Source organism: Cryptomeria japonica, chromosome 10 (assembly GCF_030272615.1).
Source record: "Cryptomeria japonica chromosome 10, Sugi_1.0, whole genome shotgun sequence".
In the NCBI taxonomy this organism is placed as follows: Eukaryota; Viridiplantae; Streptophyta; class Pinopsida; order Cupressales; family Cupressaceae; genus Cryptomeria; species Cryptomeria japonica.
Window position 1 is genome coordinate 263,149,047 of NC_081414.1, and position 18,071 is coordinate 263,167,117.

The window sequence follows — 18,071 nt, forward strand, 5'->3', positions numbered from 1 at the left end:
AAATATCATGAGGATTTTCCAGGGCAAAGAAAAGGGCAAACAAAGTGTATATTTTGCAAAACAATATTCCATGGAGGCATATATAGATTGAAATACCATATTGCTGGTGTGCGTGGGCATGATGCCGACCCATGCACAAAAGCAGTCATTGAGGCCGTACGTGATTGCTATGTAATGGTTGAAGAAATTGAAAGGAAAAGGAAAGAAAAAGAGGATCTCACAGTCATTGGGAGACATGCACCTTTAGGAACAGGGACACAATTAGGTTGTGTTGGAGGGCCTTCTTCCTTACCTTCATATCGTCCCACTCATTTTGCTACTACTCATGCTTCCGGTTCTGCTTCTATAAGTGCCAGTGCTAGTGCCAGTGCCTCTGCCCCTTCTCATGTTCCTAGCACTGGCAGTGGTAGTGGGAATGTTAGCATTGGACCTAGGATTCGTAAATCTAGGTTGGATACCTTTTTTGCACCTCGCACTACTCCTGGGTCCCAACAGTCACTTGAGAGCATGGGTTGGAACAAGGAGGTCCATGATGCTGCTAAAATGGCAGTTGGCAGATTTTGGATCTATGGCAGTATTCCATTCTTCACAGCCAGGTAAATGTTTTATGTTTGATTGTTTTAATTTTTATAATTTGATTGTTCGTATTAATTTTTGTTGTATATAGTTCATTATACATAGTACATAGTACATACTTATCTCATTAAAATTATTTGTGACAGGCACCTTATTGGCAAGAAATGGTTGATGCCCTTACCATTTGTGGGGCGGGGTTCAAAGCCCCTTCTGAGTTTGATTTGAGCGGACCCATTTTGACTGAATTGGTGAATGATGTGAAGAAAGAATTGGGTGATCAACGCCAAATATGGAGCACTAAAGGTTGCACCATCATGACTGATGGTTGGACAGACAGGAGAAATAGAACTCTCCTTAATTTTCTTGTTTCTTCCGCAGGTGATTGATTAATTTTAGTTTCATTTAGGCATTAATTTTTTATTTTTCATTTAATGATTTATTGAATGATCATTGATCTTGCTTTATTTTTTTATTTCAGGGGGCACCGTTTTCATCAAGTCTATTGATGCCTCCGCCCATTGCAAGAATGCCACCTACCTATGTGAGCAGATAGAGGAGGTGATTAATGAGGTGGGTGAAGAGAACGTGATACAGGTGGTGACTGACAATGCACCAAATTATGTTGCTGCAGGTAAACTTTTGATTGCAAACTAATTTTGTTTGCAAATTAATTTCTATTTTGTAACCTCATTAATTACAATGCAACAAATTATGTTGTTGCAGGCAGACTATTGATGGAGAGGCACCCATCTATAGTTTGGACTCCATGTGCCGCCCATTGCATTGACCTCATGTTAGAGGATATTGGAAAACTTCCATGGGTCAAGACATGTGTAGAAAAGGCAAGAAATGTGTGCAAATTTGTATATAATCATTCATGGGTGTTGGCTCTTATGAGACAATACACAGAGCATAAGGAGTTAGCTCGTCCAGGAATCACAAGATTTGCCACAAACTTCATCACATTGCAGTCCATGCTTCGTTGTAAGATGGCCTTGAGACGTATGATTGTTGGTGAGGAGTGGTCTTCCTCATCCTATGCTGCCACCCCAGCAGGAAAAGATATGGCAGACTGCATTTTTGATGAGCGAGGCTTTTGGAGCCCTTGTGATGAGATAGTGAAGGTAATTTTTTTATAAATCCTACAATTTTTATTTAACTTTTTGTTTTATAACTTATTCATCATATTCTCTTATTTGCTCATGTTTTAAATTACACAATATTTTCAATTTTACAGTTTGTTAAGCCCTTGGTGGTTTTGTTGCGAGTTGCAGATGGAGAAAAGCCCGCAATGGGCTACATATATGAGGGCATGGATAGGGCGAAAGAGGGCATCAAATCTATCTATGCAGGAGATGAGAGCAAGTATGGTCCCATTTGGCATATCATTGATAAGAGATGGCATCATCAGCTTCATAGGCCCATCCATGCAGCAGCCTATTATTTGAATCCGGCATTCCATTTTAGCCCTACTTTCAGGGCTGATGCGGAGGTCCTTGATGGGCTATACTCAGTCATGGACAAGATGGCACCTGTTGGTTGTACTCAGACAGATCTTATGCGAGAGCTACAGTTGTTCTCAAATGCACAAGGGGAGACCTTTTCTCGTCCTATCGCCAAAGAAAGTAGGACAACTATGATGCCAGGTAAAAATAAATTGTAAGGCTTAATTTTAGTTTTATTGTATATTGTTAAATGAGTTTATGAGAGACTGATTTTATTTATTTTTCTCATTTCAAACTCAGATAATTGGTGGAACTTTTTTGGCCCAACGACACCAAATCTTCAGAAGTTGGCCATTCGCATCTTGAGCCAACCATGCAGTGCATCTGGTTGTGAGCGCAATTGGAGTATGTTTGAGCACATACACTCCAAGAGGCGCAATAGATTATCCGTGGAGAAGATGAATGATCTTATCTTTGTTCACTATAACCTCCGCCTGAGAATGAGAAAGAATGCATTAGCTGACATCTCTCCTATCATTCTAGATGAGGTTGATCCTGAGGCAGAGTGGGCCATTGAGACAGATCCTATGGCTGTCTTTAGTGATGATGACACTGATTGGATCGACCAGGTAGATATAGAGGCTGAGGCTGTAGCCATGGCAGAGGAGGAGCAGAGAGCACGAGCAGAGAGAGGAGATTCAGAGGCAGATGGTGATAGTGACAGAGATGGTGACAGTGACACAGATGTTCCTGATGTTGGTGAGCATGGCGTGGTGTCACGAGGAGCGGCTATGGCTGCCCAATCATCTATGACCTACCTTAGACGCCTTTGTAGGCGGGCGGGGCCTTCATCGGAGCCGACGTCGGGGCCGGAGGGTGCAGACTCCTCTGCGCCATAGGCTTGTAGATGTATTTACCTTTGTTATTTGTATGGAACATTTGATGATGATCATATGATGACATGGATTTTTTATTCCATGAGTTTTGTAATATTGTATACATTTGACAATATTTATATATCTATGTTTGTTATTTCCTTCAGCTACAATTTGCGTTTATGCTTATGTGATAGATCATAGATGTATACTTGTGTATGTATTATGTAATGAAATGAGCCAAGTTTGATGATGTTATTGTGTCTTATTCAATAAAGGGTGCATGAAACAAGTTTTAAATCTTAAAAAATCTCTAAATTTTTTGAGTTTTTCACTTTCCCGAGTCCAGCCGAGTCTGGAGCCGAGTCTGGCGCCGAGTCCCGAGTCCGAGTCCGATTTAGCCTTGCTGAGTCCGAGCCGAGTCCGAGCCGAGTCCGAGTTTCGTTTCTTTGGTTGGAAGTAAAGTTACTCTGAGAGGGGGGGGTGAATCAGAGTGAGAGAATTTTTGACAACTTTCAGACTTGAAGACAACTTAATTTGGGTAAACCAATAACTCCTTGCTTAAAAAGAAATTTTTTAAGAACAATGTAACACATATGACATCAAGACTAATGTAAAAAGCATGCATTGAAACTGTTCAACTGCAATTTAAATGAACAATTTTGATTATGCTTTAAAACAGAAACTTTATCATTATATAGACAGATTTAGACTGCTTCAACAGACAACATTGACCACTCATTCAGAAGACAATGAACAAATATGTGAAAGAACACGATATCAGAGCAAATCAAAAAACCATATGACACAAAGATTTCCTGAGTGGAAAAACCCTCATGGGGTATAAAAAACCACTCGAACCTGCCTTTTATATTCAACCAAAGTGAATCAATTTTTTACACAGATGGAGCACCGCTCAACACCTTTAATCATAAGTTCCAATCCTTTTAGGAGCAACAACTCCTTTCAATAAGATCCTTGTATACTCTTAGGGTCCTGTAATTGCATTTAATTGCTGCAATCACAACATACTAACAGTACACAATCATAAATCTGCATTGTAACCCTTGTTCAAAATATACTGTGGAAGCCAATATCTGTCATAAAAGAGACAGTCTCTGTACATAACCAGAGAAATCAACAACTCTAAAGTTTGCAAAAGAAAGATGATGCTTTCAAGAATCTGTAAAGGTTGTCGGCTAAAGGCCGAAAACAAAGAACCCTTTTTGAACCAAAACAGAGCTGTAACATAACAGTTTCAGAATAGTTTCTGTATTCTCATCTGAAAAACAAATGCCGTGAAGAAAACTTCTTTTAAAGAACAAACTCTATCAAACCATGTAGAGTATGGGATGCATAAGCTCTTGTAGTATACCTTAAAAAAATTGTTCTATCTGTGTTTTTTTCATCCACACATGAAAGCTTAAAACTGCGTATATGTATCTTCCAAAAGATCTCTTCAAACTAGTTATTCAGCCGTTACAACCAAACAAAAACAGTTATTAAAAAACTGAAAAGATATTTCTTTTTTTAAAAAAATAAGCTATATAAATCACATCTAAAGAACCCCTGTTCATGACTGACTACACTCCATTTCTGTTTCATCTCTTGTGAAAATCAATGAATAAAAAACAACGTCCACATTTTATTGTTAACTTCTTTTTCAAACGGCTCAATTTTTATTATCTGTAAGTGAATTTGTTTAGATAATACCTGTGTTACGTTGGCCAAAAGTCAAACTGAAAAGCTTTTAAACCTGTTGAAAAAGTGATCATCTCTGCTGGAAGTCCATCAACTAGCAGTATACTCATTGTAACTGGAGCAAAATGAGGACCCATAACAGATTATCAGCTAATACATATCCCTTCACAGACTGCATATACACCATGGCGGCCAGGGTTCGGTGAAAGTCTTGCGAAATAAACAATACATCTTTATCCACCCTAACATTTCATTTGATTCCCAAAACACATTGGATAAAAAAATTAAGTCCCTAAGTGACATATTACAAAACAACATAATCGCTTTGAAATCCACCAACATCATAATGTATCAAATGAGTACCATGCCATTTCCTACTCACATCCACGTGAGTTATAAGTAAATGCCTCGCTGTCAAAGAAGTCAATTTGACATGATAAAAGAGAACCCGATAACTTTAAGTTAGGAATCCAATAATAAAGATGAACCATATTCGTAGAAGTGGCAATGGTCAACCAAGAAGTCAACAGACTGTCCTTTATGAGAAATGAAACTAAAACTTATCAATATTTTTGCTAAAACAAAGCGAACCATATACCTCATGTATTTGCCAAAAACTGAAATGAACCATATCAACAAGAATCAGTGATTTCATGCACCTGTAAAAACACCATATCAACATGAGTCTTGGATCTGCACATGTACCAAAATATCAGCAATATAACAACATATAAGAACTGGGCCAAAACATAACCACAGTGCCAAAACAGCTGAACTATGGGAGCAATTGTCATCAGCAAGGCAATTGACATCAAGGACAACAGCACAATGAAAAAACCAACAAGGTGACCTCCTGCAAAATTCTCCGATTACTATTTATTGTTCTGTGAAAGGGCAGAGCCTACGTTGTTACTCTACAGAGCCAGTGAATTTCAAAGCTGCTACCAAAGATGTTGATTCTCTTAAACGACAGGTAGCAATGCACGAAGAGATGGAATCTTTGTTAACAAACCAAACATGGGATTTGGTACCTCTTCCGCCGAATCGGAAAGCATTGAAGAACAAATGGGTGTATAAATTGAAGGAGGAAGATGGAGGCAAGAAATGTTATCGAGCAAGACTGGTTGTGAAAGGTTATGGTCAATAGAAAGGAATAGATTTTGATGAGATATTTTCACCAGTTGTGAAAATGACTACAATTCGTGTCGTTTTGGGACTCGTAGCTGTTTGGGATCTTGAGCTTGAACAGCTTGATGTCAAGACTGTGTTCTTATATGGAAATGATGAAAAATTGTATATGAAGTAGCCCGAAGGATTTGCCAAAAAGGGACAGGTGCATCTCTATTGCAGGTTGAAGTGAAGTTTATATGGGCTCAAGCAAGCCCCACAACAATGGTATCTGAAGTTTGATCACTTCATGACTGAGCATAATTTTATAAGGTGTGAATCTGATCCATGTGTCTATTTCAAACAACTCCATGATGGTGAATTTGTTATTCTTCTACTATATGTTGATGACATGTTAGTAACCGGCACTGGCATGAGGATTGTTTGTGACCTTAAGGATTGGCTAGCTAACTGATTTGCTATGACGGATCTAGGGGCAGCGAAAGAATCCTTGGTATGAATATTTCTCGGGATAGGAAGAAGAGAGAAATCACATTGTCTTAGAAATAATACATTGATATGGTATTGGATAGATTTGGTATGACCGATGCTAAGCCCGTTAGCACTCCTTTAGCTGGTCATTTTTGTTTATCTTCTTAAATGTGTCCTAACACACGAGGATCAAAAATATATGAAAGATATTCCTTATACATCTGCAGTTGCTAGTCTTATGTATGTCTACTCGTCCGGATATTGCTCATGCAGTGGGAGTAGTAAGCCATTTAATGAATAATCATGGTAAACCTCATTGGGAAGCAGTCAAATTGATCTTATGTTATCTTAAGGGCACTTCTAATTATGGTTTGTGTTTTGGTAGAGACAATGCTCAGCTTCAAGGGTTTGTTGACTCTGATTTAGGTGGGGATTTAGGTAGAGACAATGCTCAGCTTCATGTTTGTAGGGGCAGCCATTAGTTGGGTTTCCAGATTGCATATGGTTGCAACGTTTGCTAAGTGAATTGAGCTATAAGGAAGTTGATTTTGTTCTTTTCTGTGATAGTAGCAGCACTATTTTATGGCTAAGCATCCTACATCTCAACGTCACTCTAAGCATATTGAATTGCATCATCACTATATTCGCCATGTAGTTGAAGTGGGCAAGTTATGGGTTGCCAAAATTGATACAACTTTTAATACAGCTGATGCTTTGACAAAGGCAGTTTTGAGAGAGAAATTCGAATTTTGACGGACTTCTCTCGGCATTGTACCTGTTTGATATTAGAGGAATCGGAGGGGAAGTCTTGTTTGGAGCAGTTGACGTTGGTCTTCAAGTGGGAGTTTGTTAAGGAACTGAAGCTCAACGGTCGGGGCTTTTCGTCTGTCCAACGGTCGGGTCTTTTCATTTGCCCAACGGTCGTGGCTTTTGGCTGTCGGCATTCTCCTTCTTGTTATTCTTTATTGCTGCATTCGCAGTGGGTTAGAGATGTATTGCTGTATGTGTATCACTTCTCTGAATAAGATTTTCTCTAAATTGATAGTGGATTTAGCCATTTTGGTGAACCACTCTAAATCTTTGTCTCTGCTCTGTTTATGCTCTGTTTATGTCTTTCTTTGCTCTGTTTTCTGCATTTTTCATTTGCATCTTCTTTTACACCCATGGTGCTTCCTTCGGCTATGTTTCAAGGACAATGAAGGCAGGTGAGCCTTCATGCCGGTAATTCTTATGAAGAAACTAAAGCGCCTTTTCAGCTGATCCAAAAGTAAAAGATAATAATGGACATGAATGGTTTCATGGTTCACCTGTCGTCCATCGTTCCCCTGATTGCCGGCTTATAAAGATGGTCCTTTATATCTTTTGACTCGTTTCATTGATGAATCAGTGAAGTGGATGCAACATCTACTTCTCCACCTATTCTTGTAAGTACTTACCCTGTTGTTTGATGAACAGGGGAGTGTATTGATTTCAGGGCAAGCACAACTGAAAATTATTAATCAGTTTTTGGAAAGCATTGACAAGAAGGAAAACCCAAAGTAAAAAAGAAGGGGAATTAACTGTGTTGCTAATTTGCTATCGAAATATTTCTCAGCTGATGTGGACTGATGATCTTTGCTGTATTGGGTTTCGCTGGTATCTTTTTAATGAGTTGCTGTATGCTCTTTATGACCTCCTCCATGTAATTCTGAAGCATATTTGATTTGTATGGGGAGCTGTTTTTGTTACTTTGAGTACATTTTCATTCTTGAAATTCTTGTGGTTAATTTAGGTATGAACTGGATGCTAATTTGAGCCATTTATGTGGTAGTGTCTTATATTTATTTACTTCGTAGATGGTTCTTTCCTTTTTTGTTTACCTGAAAATCAAAAGTCAAGGCTCCATTGAAATTTTTCTAATTGTAAGCAACACTTGCAAAACAATATTTACAAATAAGTGCCTCGAGAGCAGTACTACAATAACTCATTTACACCGTTCTTCCTATTGCGAGGAAAACAGGAAGGTGGGCGTTATCAGTCCTGAAAACTAGCCTACCATTGTCTACGATCCATGTGTCTACACCATGCCTGGACTAGATATATACATTATTGCTCCTGCCATTTAGAACGATGCTTCCATGGGACCCAACTTTTCAAAGGAATTTTTCCGGGCAGAGGCCAGAATAGTTTTATCTGCCACAATGAAATAAGTCGCTCCACTAACTGCATTCACCCAAAAATACATATTTTGTTAAAAAATATACATATTATTGAGAATAAATGAAATTCAATTGCCTATAACAAGAAAACAGAGAAATAAATATATACCTAAAGAGATGATATGTGCCTGAGCTACATAGTTGAGATTCGCCCTTGCCCACGGAATGGCCCGTGCTCCCATCACCTGTTATCACAATAAATTCGTATCAATTACATTGCATATAACTGAGATTCGAGCATAAACAAAATTATTAATCGGCAGCACTCACCACGGGAATTGCAGATGCAACAAATGCAATTGCGGCTGCCTTTGCCCCTGCTTTCACTCCATCTGAATACACAGTACACATATCCAGGTTCATTAGATCAAAGAAAAGGCTCCCCTTGCTTTCCCAACAACTAGTTTACCTCTCATCGTTATCATAAGAATACTAATACAGCAGCTAATAAGTGAAAGGTAAATGGGGATTATTACCATGTGAACATTGCTTTGCTCTGCATTGAGCAATGGCATTGGGTGTGTTGAGGGGTGAAGTTTTGGATGTCCCAGCCATGGCTTGCCTTCTCACTGCCCACCACTCCTGTGCATTGATTGCAGTAGCCATAACTAAAAATGAGGTTGATATGCTTAGTTTACTCTATTCTGTTCTACAAATTCCCACACAACTTCCGTGCAGTCAAATATTGCAGATGTAATGAAGCATAATGTAGTATAAATAAAGGAGGCGATGGAGGATAAAACCAGGGATACGCCGCGGAAAGCACTTCATTGGGAATGCATGGATACATTTGACAGTATTGTGGGTGCCAACAGATTTGCTTTCTGCAAATCTGGTTTGAGAGGACTAATAATGCCCATCCATCCCTTCAAAATGATCTCCGTACGAGGAATACCATGGTTTACATGTGAACAAACAGGGTTTCGCCTTTTTCATAAACCCACCTTCTGGATATGGGCGGTTTACTGTTTTTCATAGGTACATATTGACCCCTAGTATATGTGCAATTGTACGGGCACACGTGCTATGACGTGACCAGGTTAGATGTTAGATTAAGTGTACCATCCATTGCGAATGCATGAGAATGTAACAAATCTGAGTCGGTAACAGATCCCCTACTTGCGTGAACTTCTCACCCCCATTACTGTGGGAATTTAAATGACTTCTACAGCTTTATTATATTTGTTTATGTAGAAGTTAATTCCATAAATTAATGTTATAATGTGTGATTTTATTATTTAATTTTGAATTTATTATTTAAAATTATTTTAATTAATATTGATCTGATTTAATAAGAGGCTTACAATCTTATTTAGGTAATATATGTAATTCAATTTTTTAAATTGGATATCTTTAAGAATTGACTATTATGTCTTAGTCTACATATCATAAAGGATTGAGAGTGTGAGTGTGTCAAAGAACATGGATTTAAAGACATGATAGTCCATTACTACAATCAACAAATTAGCATCATGTGTACTCAACAACAATTCATTCACGCTAAGTCTTAACACTATCTTAGTCACATCCATTGTGTCAATATTTGTGTCATTGTTTGCATGTTTCAATCTTTGTCCATCAAGATGACAACTTAAGCATTATCACGGAAGTTGACATCCTTCTCTTTGCCCAGCCATAAATCTCTTTGTGATTTTCAACACAACCCTAGAATCAAACAAGTGTAAAGGAGCCTTAAAATATATCATTGGAAATCACATTAATCCCAAAATAGAGCATTGCCTCATCTAGGAATAGGAGGAGTTAATGGATCTTAAATAAAGTAGCCAAGTTAGTGAGTTGATTATGAAAAATTTATGGCACATGGATGGAATAGCCTATGGATTCATCTAGAGGTTCATGCACCACAATTGAGACGATTTCAACTAATGGTTTTGTGAATTTTATTTGTTGGATTTATATGTTGCTTCTAATTATTGATTCCCAATATAGAGGTTATGATAGTTTTGTAGGCATCGTTAAGTTGCCAAAATTACTCTAATGTCTAGTCGGTGATACTCACATAAAGTATTAGACTTTGCAAGTATATTGTAACCTTTGATTATTGAACAATACATTGAGCCGCTTCAGAGTGTGGATTTTTTCTAGATTTATTTCCATGTAAATCACTATGTCACGCTATATTGGTTTGGTGTTTATTTTCTTGTAATGTTAAGATTAGTTTTATTCTGTACCTCTCATTCTTTTCATTTGATATCAAATTCTAATCACCTCAAATTGTTGAGTATAGACAAGGGTCTTAAGTACTAATCTTGGATTGAGTGTGATTTTCTAGAAAAATAGAAAAATATGTTTTAGGAATAATGGCAAGCACATCAAGGATATAGATGAAGTTATCAAGTACAAACTTTGAGCTTTGGAGGCTCAAGATGGAGGACATGTTGAATAAAGATCTTCATGAAATGTTAAAATATTGCAACACTACATATTATCCTTGGTTTAGCATCACTATCCCCTAGCATATTTTTAGAGTGATTCATACCCTTTGAGCCTTTTCCCCACCCTTGTTGCCGACATGCACTTCATGTGTCTCTATGTACATGTACTTTTTTGTGTAAATAAATATGTTTAATATGTTATTCTTATGTCATACTATCATTCTACGTCATTTATGACCATGTTGAACTTGGATGGTAATGTGAGACATAGACATTTGCAAAATGTTTTACCATCCTTTGTCATTGTAGTTATATAGTGTTCGTTTCTAATTAAATATATCTTAGGATTAGCTGTGGAGGTAGCTATCCCAAAATTAAGATGCCTAAGAACTAATCATGTAAAAGTAAGAAGATCAACATAATACAATAATAATAATATATATAATGGATGTGATGTGAATACAAGGAGTGTGCTCATATGAGAGTAAGTGGTGAGTATATACATGATACACCACCATGGATTCTAAGAAAATATACAAACAATGTGGATTAATAAGAAATGGAGTCAAATGGTAAACATTTGTATCAAAGAGGAAAGATTTAAATGTCCTAAATAATATTAATCAACTAAGTGTGAAAAGGACCCAAGAAGGAAACCAAATATGAAATACTCTCGTTCACACCACTAATATCCATCAAAAATATTTTTTAAAGTAAGCTTGTAGATGTGTTTCTTATCAATTGGCCTTCTTAATATGTGACCAAAGCATGATATGTACACTCATATTGATCTTATTCCTAGAGTTGAACCTACTACTCCATGTAGGACCTCATTGAACTTTAGCTATATTGCTTGAGAAATTATTGGAGGAGGTTTATTCCTTTGAGCATTACCTTAGGTCCATCTATCATCTTTGAAGAACAAAAGGAAAAATCCCTTTGCTTGTACATTGATTATTAAATGTTGAGCAATGATGGTAAAAAAAATATTACCCTTGTCAATGAGAGATGATATATTTGATGAGATGCAGGGAGTCAAAGTGTTTTCTAATATTGTTTTGAAGTTTGAAGTTTGGATACCATCAACTTGTCATTGAGACGATATTTTGTGCATAATATAAAAATTATGATTTTAATATAGTTTTATTTGGTTTGATTAATTCTCCATCAATGCTTGTAATTCTCATAAATAAGGTTTTTCACACTTACCTTGATTGGTTATTTCCTAGCATTCTTAAATGATCCTTGAGTTTATTTTAGGGTAGTGAAGAGAATTAATACATATTATTCAAAGCATCTATTTAGTTGACTTAAGGTGGAAAAGGGAACAAAGCTAGTCAATCAAATTTGAATTTGGATTTTGAGAAAAAAAAATGTGGACATTTTATTAGTTGCAAGGAATGATGCATTAGTTAACCAAATTTGAATTTTAAATTTTAAAAAAGAACAAGTCTATGATGACAAAAATATGCCAAGGTGGGTAAACTATTACATTGAAGTGGCTAATAGATAAACGAAGATCAGTGAATAGGTGAATGATAATTTAGTTGATGAACTAAATGTATGTCTATGAATAGAGATTACGTCTAACTATATAAAGAAACACACACACACACACATAGATGGATACAAGAATAGAAAAACAAATCATTCTTTACACAAAATACATCATATATATCAAAAAATCTTCAAAATAACTCAAAACTAAGTAAATATATAAATATAGATTATGTACACACACACACACATGTATATACATATGGGTGAACTCACAATAATGGTTCCCACTTTTGACAACAAACAAAATTGGCAGAGGTTGGGAAATTTTTTTTGTAAGGGTTTGAACGAACTGGGGGTGTTCGAGCAAATCACCCCCGAGGGTTCGATCGAACCCAATAAAATATTTATTTTTATTGGGTTCGATCAAATCAATTAAAAAATTATTTGTTAAAAAATCTTTATAAAACTTGCCGAAAATGACAGTTAAACTGTCAATTTTCAAGTTTGGAGTTTACTATGGAGAGGAGGTTAGAGCGAACCCTACGTCAACATTACATCACTGTGACCTGTCAGCAACAGTTGATGCTTCTCCTCTTTCAAATTTCGACCTACATTATTTCAGGTGCACAAAATAACCTTTTTTTTTGTTTAATAATGTTTTTTTGTTTTTTTTATTAAAATTAATTTAAAAATTAGTAAATAATTTGTTTTTTAATTAAATGATTGTATATTTATTGTTTTTTCAGCATTTTAGAAAAAAAGTTAACAAAAACTTAGAAAACATATCTATACTAAAATTTTAAAACTTAGAAAAATGTTAGAAAACTTAATTTAATGTTTTAATTTAACGTCAATTTGTTTTTTTAATTAAATAATTGTATATGTATTATTTTTTTCAACCTTTTAAGAAAATGTTATGAAAAACTTAGAAAACCAAGGTAGTAAATTAAAACTTAGAAAAATGTTAAGAAAAACATTAGCAAAATTAAAAATTAGAAAAATGTTAGAAAACTAAATATAATAAATTAAAACGTTAGAAAAATTAAATAATAAATTTAAATTAAAAAATATTATAAAACTTAGATAATAAATTTAAACAAATAAGACAAAATAAAACCTCTATGACCCCTTTTCACATCCTATTACACACACAACATGACCCCTTAGGACCCCTTAAGACCACATATGCCCCTGACGACACTATATGACCCCTTAGGACCAAAGAGGATTAGATAGTGTCCTAAGAGGTCATATGTGGTCTTGAGGGCTCACGCATGTGTTAACACATGCGTAAGCCCTCAGGACCACATATGACCCCTTATAACATCCTAGTGTATACAACATACCCCTTAGGATCACATAGTGTCCTAAGGGGTCATATGTGGTTATAAGGGGTCACGCATGTGTTCTAACACATGTGTGACCCCTTACGACCACATATGACCCCTTATAACATCCTAGTGTGTAAAACATACCCCTTAGGAGTCATATGTGGTCCTAAGGGGTCACGCATGTGTTCTAACACATTCATGACCCCTTATAACATCCTCTATTGTGTACTTCATACGCCTTAAGATCACATTGTGTCCTCTGGGGTCATATGTGGTCCTAAGGGGTCACGCATGTGTTCTAACACATGCATGACCCCTTAGAACCACATATGACCCCTTATAAAATCCTAGTGTGTACGACATACCCCTTAGTCCATCACATAGTGTCCTAAGGGGTCACACATGTGTTAACACATATGTGACCCCTTAGGACCACTTATGACCCCTTATAACATCCTAGTGTATACAACATGTACACCTTAGGATCACATAGTGTCCTAAGGGGTCATATGTGGTCATAAGGGGTCATATATTTAATGATCTCTCTCTCTCTCTCTCTCTCTCTCTCTCTCTCTCTCTATATATATATATATATATATATATATATATATATATATCATGAAAATGATCTCCCTCTCTCTCTCATTAATGTATTAATAATTTAAAATGTATGTATGTGATATATAGATAAATTTATATATTTTTAATGATCTACCTCTCACTGTCTTTAAAATAATTTATTTAAATTTGAATTATGCGAGAACTTCATGTATATATCTATGAATTATGAAAGAACTTCACATGTGTACATTTTAATTTTTAATGAGCTCAAGATTAACGATCTCTCTCTCTCTCTAGAATTTAACTGATTTTAATTTAATGTTTTAAATTGAATGCACTTCATGTGCGTGTGCTTACATATTTATTGTAACTTTATGACCTACCTAGATAGATGGCATCCCAGGATCCAGGACATGATGTACCTGATCAGGATCCACCTCCACAGGCTCCTGATCAGGAGCCACGTCATGTAGGTCCTCCATAACAGGATCCTCAGTTGTCTAATATCGCTACTGTCTTTCATTATAGTGACCATGAGTTATAGAGATTGAGAGTTATATTAGATGACCCACAGACAGATGGCGTGTATAAGAGTACATGCCAATCCATTTTCATAGTTTGCGGACATTTAGGGACCATCTAGTTAGTCACACCTCAATTTAACAAAAGGTTATAGCCGATATCTATAGACAGTTGAGGAGTGAGGTGAGGGGTCATCATTCTTTTGCTGATGTGGTGAGGGTGGTCTCGAAGGAGACCATCAAGGAGAGATGTTTTCCACAATATCAGGAGAAGAGTAAGGTGAGAGGATATTAGGTTACAAGATGTATTGATCTACAGGTTGCACCATTGATTTACCCATGCTTCTTAGATGCCCATGGTCATTATGCTAATAACAACCAGATTCCATTATACTTTGCACAACAGGTCTATGTTGAGGTTCATTGTGGGTTGAAACCCAACTACCTTGATATTCCAACATATTATGGACAAGGGAGGGGAAGGGTTGTTGATAGAGATGCATACCGTAGGTGTGATAGAGCTCTGCCTAGACACAGGGACCTTGTTGGTGAGAGATTTTTGGCGATAGTCCCAACCCTCGCCCCCACTGTAGATCACATTGTGATTGCTTCTCAAAGAGAAGCGATTGATAGTGTAGTCACACAAATCTGTCCAGCTTAATTAAATAAATATTCGCTATTTATTTAATTAAAAAACCACTAGCCATCAGTTAATTAAATTAATATTTAATTAATTCATCTCCAAACATTCTTCCATTAATTAAATAAATTATTCAATTTATTTTAATTAATTCATTAAATCAAATTCAAATCAATTAAATAAATAAAATCTATTTATTTAATTAAAACCCCCTATTGCTCTTTTAAATAAATTAAATAAAACATTTATTTAAATCATTATCCCCCCCCCCACTTGCATTTTCCTACAAATGCAACTTGCACACATTTATTGGAATAAATGAATTTTTATTTTAATAAAATCCTATTTTCCCTCACCCACCAAATCCACTTGCAAAATCTAATCTCCTTCTAGATTCTTCTAACCCCTTCCTAATTAGCCTAATCCATCCCCTAATTATTGTCACATTCCTAAGCAAAATGGAGTCACTTCTCAAAGACTCCCAAGTCTTTGAAAAGCATTTAATGCTTTGTGTGTTCAACAAATTAACCCCCAAAGTCTTCCAAGACCACTAATGGCTCTTACATGACCATTTATGGCTCTTACATAACCATTTATGGTTATTTCAAACTTGTCTCCCCAAACATTTATTGTTTTGACCATATTCCTCCATTTCACATTTGCACAAGAGTTTATCCATTGGATAAAAGCTTTATTCTTTGAATAAAGAGTTTATTCATTCAACCAACCTTGACTTTAACTTCCAAAGTCATGTCAAGCATTTAATGCTTATTCCCTCCCCTCTCAACCTATCTCACATTGACACTTGTCATCCTGGGATTGGGTTGAAAGCCCTCACATGGATTTGAAATCATTCAATCCTGACCCTTGTTGAGATTGCTCAATCTCAACCATCCATTGCTCCATTTTTCCTATAAATAGAGCCCATTTCTTCATAATCCAGATCCTGAAAACTTGTATGTATTTAAGCTATAGGCATTTTAAGAGAGCATTTTAGCATAAGCAATCTAATATCTTGTTATTTTGGTGAAAATATATCATTTTAGTATCAATAGCATAGTATTAGCTTTTCATTTCACATTTAGAGCTATACTACAATCTCAATCCTCCATAAGCATCCATAGTGCAAAAAACTGCTGAGAGCTACACTATTTTGGAACTTGGAGAGGAGAGGAACAAGGGAGAAAGAAACTAAGAGCATGTTAGGAGGTATTTGGAGATGCCTCATCATGTTTGCTTTGATAGTTAAATATGCTTTCATGTTTTTAGTATCTCTCTTGGTATGCCTTTTTAGATTAGTTTTTGATTGACTAACACTAACGGTTTCGTGTCTTTTGTGTTATTTGTCATTTGCTAATCTTGTCCATTTAGGAGGGCATCATTTGGTGAACCTGACGTAAATCCAACCACCAAAAACATATCATTTTTTTTAACTAACATGTCTGATTGTTGAAATTGTCACATAGGTTGCGCTTTGGCGCTATTGAACACGTTCCAGCGCTATCGTCATTTATGTTTTTAGCGCTATTGTTCTTACAATAGCACTATTGACCAAAGTTCAGCGCTTTTGAAACTGTTTTAGCGCTTTGGTAGTTCTTCTAGCGCTATTGACAAACTTCTAGCGCTTTGGCCTCTCTGTCTCTCCCCTTCTTTAAGCGTTTTTGTGTTAAGTAGTGCCTCTGCTTAAACACAGACTAGCGCTATTGTAACAGAGTGTCGTCCAAATCGCCTTGTAACCACAAAAATGGAAATTCTTAGGCTTGTGGAAGCCCCCCTTGAACATCGATTTTACTAACACGTTTTTGTTTGTGCAGGTTAAAAACTCACCATAAAAACCACAAACTTGTCTTTTGGTGCTTAAAAACTTGACAAAAACAAAATTGTATTGCTTTCTAGTTAGGATAAATTATCTTTTGGTGCTTAAAATCAACAAACAAATTTGCTTTCCTTGCATCAAACTTAAAAAAATCACAAGCCACACTTTAATTTTGGGCCAATAAAAAGAACAATCCACTTGTTTAGATTTTTTTTTTTGCAAAACAAATTTTACTTCAAGCCAGCGTGTTTTTCATTAAGTTGACCAGGATTTTTCGAATTCTAGATTACAAAACACATTGCCTTTGAAAGTTAAAAAGAACACCATGGCTGTTGGAACAACATCTCCAAATAGTTAGACCACATTTTGAAATGATGGATTAAAAAGAACAAATGTTTTACGTGTTTGGCATGCTTGTGCACAAAGGTCAGTGTGCACAAAGGTCAGTCGAGTGGTCCTACCTCTAACACACACTATCCTCTCCCTTGGCTCTCGTGGTCCTAGGTGCAAGAGAAAAGTGTTAGTAACACTCAAAATTTTATCTTTTTAAGAGAGGCCTGCCAAGGGATCGATACTCTTGGGAACGACCTCGAGCGGTAAATCCTTCGAGCCGCTATAGAAATCAGGTGAGCGAAAGCTGTAGCCTTGGGTATAGCTATTCCTACAGTGTAACTGGCCGAAAGGACAAATGGGCCCCACCACCAGTTACAAGGCTCTTAAGTGAGTCACTGCAGAATGAACTTATGTCTAAAAACATCAAACATGACTAAACACCTTTAAGTAGTAGCCCACCCGTTCTATTGATTGAGGATATTTGTGATGCAATTTAGTGCAAGAGCATAGACGGTTTTGCTCCCAAGATACTCACCATACATATTTCCTTGAGTAGAAACATAGCTTTTTGAAAAGTCA

The 18,071-nt window shown here is 36.3% G+C and overlaps 2 protein-coding genes across 3 annotated transcripts; one reads left to right on the plus strand and one right to left on the minus strand.

Moving 5' to 3' along the window:
• Nucleotides 1-718: 718 nt before the first annotated feature.
• Nucleotides 719-3,053, plus strand: LOC131859524 (uncharacterized). 2 transcript variants are annotated; one of them, XM_059213389.1, is made up of 5 exons: nucleotides 719-954; nucleotides 1,055-1,207; nucleotides 1,300-1,700; nucleotides 1,851-2,222; nucleotides 2,322-3,053. In XM_059213389.1, exons 4-5 carry the CDS (start codon nucleotides 1,868-1,870, stop codon nucleotides 2,918-2,920), a joined length of 954 nt encoding a protein of 317 aa, XP_059069372.1. In that variant the 5' UTR covers nucleotides 719-954; nucleotides 1,055-1,207; nucleotides 1,300-1,700; nucleotides 1,851-1,867; the 3' UTR covers nucleotides 2,921-3,053. The 2 variants fall into 2 exon arrangements, with proteins under 2 accessions (XP_059069372.1, XP_059069373.1); XM_059213390.1 differs by lacking the exon at nucleotides 719-954 and having other exon boundaries at nucleotides 963-1,207.
• A 5,023-nt stretch (nucleotides 3,054-8,076) lies between these two features.
• Nucleotides 8,077-9,103, minus strand: LOC131059821 (early nodulin-93). The gene is made up of 4 exons (XM_057992853.2): nucleotides 8,871-9,103; nucleotides 8,665-8,726; nucleotides 8,504-8,579; nucleotides 8,077-8,398 (listed from the first exon to the last, which is right to left on the minus strand). Exons 1-4 carry the CDS (start codon nucleotides 8,998-9,000, stop codon nucleotides 8,298-8,300), a joined length of 369 nt encoding a protein of 122 aa, XP_057848836.2. The 5' UTR covers nucleotides 9,001-9,103; the 3' UTR covers nucleotides 8,077-8,297.
• Between the last annotated feature and the right edge of the window lie 8,968 nt (nucleotides 9,104-18,071).

Bases quoted from the DNA above. Each gene is read 5' to 3' on its own strand.
- LOC131859524 (XM_059213389.1), top strand. From the start codon at position 1,868: ATGGGCTACATATATGAGGGCATGGATAGGGCGAAAGAGGGCATCAAA. The intron at 2,223-2,321 runs GTAAAAATAAAT...TTTCAAACTCAG, and splicing joins TAGGACAACTATGATGCCAG to ATAATTGGTGGAACTTTTTT.
- LOC131059821 (XM_057992853.2), bottom strand. From the start codon at position 9,000: ATGGCTACTGCAATCAATGCACAGGAGTGGTGGGCAGTGAGAAGGCAA. The intron at 8,727-8,870 runs GTAATAATCCCC...CTGTGTATTCAG, and splicing joins AGCAAAGCAATGTTCACATG to ATGGAGTGAAAGCAGGGGCA. The intron at 8,580-8,664 runs GTGAGTGCTGCC...TTGTGATAACAG, and splicing joins TTGCATCTGCAATTCCCGTG to GTGATGGGAGCACGGGCCAT.